General features: G+C 32.9%; 1 protein-coding gene across 1 annotated transcript; it reads left to right on the forward strand.

Annotated features, from left to right (window-relative positions):
* The first annotated feature begins 527 nt into the window (after window positions 1–527).
* On the forward strand, window positions 528–2601 carry LOC125864176 (uncharacterized). Its single transcript, XM_049544090.1, has 6 exons — window positions 528–717; window positions 803–1044; window positions 1461–1553; window positions 1628–1729; window positions 1994–2329; window positions 2512–2601. The coding sequence occupies exons 1-6, from the start codon at window positions 528–530 to the stop codon at window positions 2599–2601; spliced, it is 1053 nt and encodes a 350-aa protein (XP_049400047.1).
* The last annotated feature ends 1893 nt before the right edge of the window (window positions 2602–4494 follow it).

Below are 4494 nucleotides of genomic sequence, written 5' to 3' on the forward strand. Positions count from 1 at the left end.
GTTTTTGCAGTTTTTAGATACTATTTTGTTGCTTTTAGGTGCTGAATTTTTGTGTTTTAAGTTGTTGTTTCTACTGTGATTTATCTACTACTTTTTCAATTTTTAGTTGCTGATTTTGTGAGTTTTAAGCTGCTGTTTCTGCAGATTTTTGGTTGCTGTTTTTTTAGTTTCAGGGGATTAAGATGAAGTTTTAAGCTGTTGTTTTTGGCTGAATCTTTTTTAACTTCTTATGAAACTAATTGATTCATGCTACAGGATTTGAAATATATTGAATTGCCAGCATGCCAAAGTTCAAGCGTTTACAGAAAAAACAAAACTCAAATCAATTAGTATCTGATTCTCAAGGTGCGGAATCAACACATTCATTTCTCCAATCAACATCATGTCTGCCACCACATCAGACCACATCATTTCTGGCCACAACACATTCAGTCCCACTATTTCAGCCGACATTGCAGGCGCCTCCAATATTTCAGCCTGCATCACAGTCATCTCAATCAGTTGACTCGGCATCACATTCAGCTACGATGGATCAACTTATGTCACAACTGGCTCCGACAGCTTATCCTACATCACAACCATCTCATTTAGTTCACTCGACATCACATCCGGCTTCAACAGAACAAGACTCGTCACAACAAGTTCCAACAGTTCAAGCACCATTCAAAAAGCGTATTGGGCGTGAATCACAGTCATATTGGACTGTAGAAGCAATAGGTAAATAATTTTGAGGATCAGCGCATATTTAATAACCATTATTTGTTTCTCTCATTGCTTCAACTTATCTTTGTTTTTATTGCAGATTCAGAAAACAATGTCAAAAGGCTCAAAGTAAAAAAAACAGATGTGCTTAATTTATCAGGTGATGAACTTATTGTGGTTAATTTTGATTACCTGAATGAACCATTTGGAGAGGCTCGTAGCCTTCTTTCAGGCTTTTGTGGAATTTTAGCATGTGATTGCTCTTTATTTCCAATCAACTTTGAGAAGTGGTCGAGTGTGCCTATGTCATACTTAAATCGTGTCTTCGATCAAATTATAAAGGTATAAGCTTACAACTAGACTCTTACTCTATTTTACTTTTTGGTGAGAAAGATAATTGGTAATTTCAATATTATATTTACAACCAATAGATAAGCTAACTAATTTTTTTTTTCTTGAAGCCCAAGTTCTCCTTTAAGACAACAGAGTCAAATGCGCGGCAACATATTTATAAATCTATTGGAAAGAAGTGGGCTGCAAATAAGAACAACTTGTGGAAGTTAGTTGAAGACCCACTTAAAAGTAAGGTTGAGATTATTGATAATGTGCCAGATGGAATTCCACGAGATCAATGGATTTCTTTTGTTGATTACCAATATAAAGATTCAACAAAGGTACTTATGTTACTGTTTTTACTAGTCTTTATTATCATGTAACTATTTGATTTTTTGAATTACGTTTTGTATATTTTTTATAAGGAAATGCGTAGAAGAAATACTGAAAATTGGAAAAAACAGACTATTCCACACATAGGTGGCTCCAAAGCGAATGCTACAAGAAGGGCAGAAATGGTGATTAGCAAATTAACTTATTATGTATTCATTTTTAGTAGTAAACTATTCTTATTTGGATTTTTTATTTGTAGATGGCTGAAACAGGACAAAGACCTGGACGAGCACAAATATATATTGCTACTCATAAAAATAAAGATGGAGTATATGTTAATGAAGCTGCAAAAGAAATATGTGTAAGTTTCTTCATGAATTCTAATTGTATTTCAACAAGATAAAAAAAAAAGATAGGGCAATAGTTGTGAACTAGTTGATTAATTGATGGAGGTTATATAGACTCAATTCTTTGCTATTTAATTGTATTATGATGGCTTGTGGCCCCGTACCTCTAACTACTCATGTTCTTACGTGTACATATAAGTAGTTTTTATCTTTGTCTTTACTAAGGTGATTCCAATATTACTGCTTGTTTATTTGCGGCATTGATTTTGTATGTATAGGAAAAAATTGAGCTAACTTTGAGCCAAAGTACCATGGATGAGTCTCAAATTTCGCCAAATGATGCTGTTGGTAAGGTTTTAGGAAAAGAGCACTCTGGAAGGGTTAGATGTTTGGGATTAGGAGTTGTCCCAAGTAAAGTTTTTAAACAAGTAAGACCGCATTTTGGTGGTGCAAGTGCTTCAAGTAGTGAAGGCTCATGTTCGTCCCAATGCCAAGAAAACCACAATCAAATGATGAATGCTTTTAAGGCGTATATGATAATGAAAGAAGGGATGATACCAGAACAATTTGCGGGGTTCTTTGCTTCTCCTTCGACAAATTCTTCTACAACAACTGTAAGTAATGTTCTTACATTTCTATTTTCATTTGATTTGTATATTGCTTCTCCTTTCTTTAATGCATTTTTTGTTGACATATATTAACTGATGATAAGTATAGTTTGAAACATAATATTTGCCAAGGATTTTACATTTTTTCATATCACTTAATTAATTTTATACTTTATTTTTTTATGTAGCCAAGTGATGCTGCTAGTGAACCAATTCCGCCTGTGCACACAAGAAGATCATGCAGTGGTGATAGTAATCCTAGCCATGACAACCGTTGATTATATTGTAGTGAACCAATTCCGCCTATATTCTTAGCTAATTAATTTGATGACAAGATTGTGTGATTGGAGGGGATGTTAAAATGTTGGATTGGATATTTTGTGTTTAGATTTAGTGTTTGATTTTGATGAACATATTTGATGTTGACAATATCATTTTAGCGACTAATGATAATGCAATATTTTTGTGACTTTATGATATGCCGTTAAAGAATATATATTTCTTCACCTTGAGACATATTTTGGATTTGATTATGGTCTATAGCTTAATTAGTGATTCTATAAATAATATATGAATAAAAGTATATTGAATGAATTGTAGAGCTTATGCGATTGCTCAGATCTTTCAATATAAGCAATTGCAAAATTGTGGAGGTTTTAAACCCCCGCTATTTGTAACTAAAAAAATAATATCAAAAGATTTAATTTTAAATTAGCGTGGGTCGACCTCCGCAAAGTAACCCCCGCTAATTGATTGTGGGGGTCAAAGAAAAACTGCCGCAAATTGCTTGCGACAACTCTTATTGTGGGAGTTTTTACAACTGCCGCAATAGTAGATTGCGGGGGTTTTAAACCCCCACAAACCTTAAAATTAGCCCCCGCTATTTAAGCATTTTTTTGTAGTGTATTTTTTATTTTTTTAGTTTTAGTTTTATTCTACTTTTAAAAGAATAATAATTAACTATAAATAGTAAATTATAATAACGTACCAACTAATTATTTAAAATTAATAAAATCTAGGAAAAAGTCAAACATCTATAAACAAAAATAATTAAATAATACTAGCTTATTTATAAAAACTTAATTTTAAAATAATATAGATTTTTTGTAATCTTTCATTTCTTTTTAAACAATTGAAAAATAAAACTTACCTTAAAAAGTGATTCTATTTTTTTTGTTTTCAAATCTTTTAAAATAAACTTAATAAAATAAGAGAAAAGTCAAAATATTTAATTTATATTTATAAAAATATTTCAGCTCTAAGAATGGTGTAAAATTTTAAGTTCGGTCAAAAAATACGTGTCTACAGGGGAACACAAAGAGTTGGGGTTGATGCGCGGCGAGTTGGTTCAACGCAAAAGGATTTATGATAAAAACTAATGGATACATCTGATGTTGAAGATGCTGAAAATTTTGGGCAGCATGTTTTGCAAGTTGAAAACGAGAATGAAACTTATAACTGGGCACTGGTTGCACATAATAAATCAACTAGTAGTCGGACCATTTCCCTTACTAGTCAAAATAATTCACTATATAGTGAAGATGGTGCAACTGGAAATTTTCATGATAGTGAGAACATGCAAGATATTAGTAATGCCTTAAGAGACCTATTATGTTCAAATATCTTTGATGCTTTATTGAAGACTACTGGAAAGCAAGTAAAGTTAACAGAGAATGACAACGATTAGATCCAAGAAAAACATGTCTCACCACCTACTTTGAATAGCAAATTAAGTCTGGAAGCTCCCGTATTTGTGCCTAAATGTGTGATTGCAAAGAAGAATGAGTCAAGGGCCTTAGTGTTAAATACAATTGATTCGGGCGAGGATTCTCTTGATGAAGACAATTTGCTGGACATAAATGCTTTGATAGAGTGGCTAGGGAAGGAGATATATCACCTAGGCAACAAAGAAGTGGTAGCAACAAAAGCAAAAATAAGACACATGGAAGACAACATAGTTGGGATGATAAAATGACTCGGGAGTTTGTTCCAAGGCACCTATCGATGTGATAGGTTGTCACGACCTAGACCGTCGTGATTGGCACCTACACTAACCCTTCGGTGGGAGAACCATTAATATAACCCAGACTAAACAACTTAACCAAAAACTATGCATTTAAAGATACAGAAGCATGTTTAAATGACAATAAAAATATGGAGTTCCCATAAAC

Source organism: Solanum stenotomum, chromosome 5 (genome assembly GCF_019186545.1).
Source record: "Solanum stenotomum isolate F172 chromosome 5, ASM1918654v1, whole genome shotgun sequence".
NCBI classification, from domain to species: domain Eukaryota; kingdom Viridiplantae; phylum Streptophyta; class Magnoliopsida; order Solanales; family Solanaceae; genus Solanum; species Solanum stenotomum.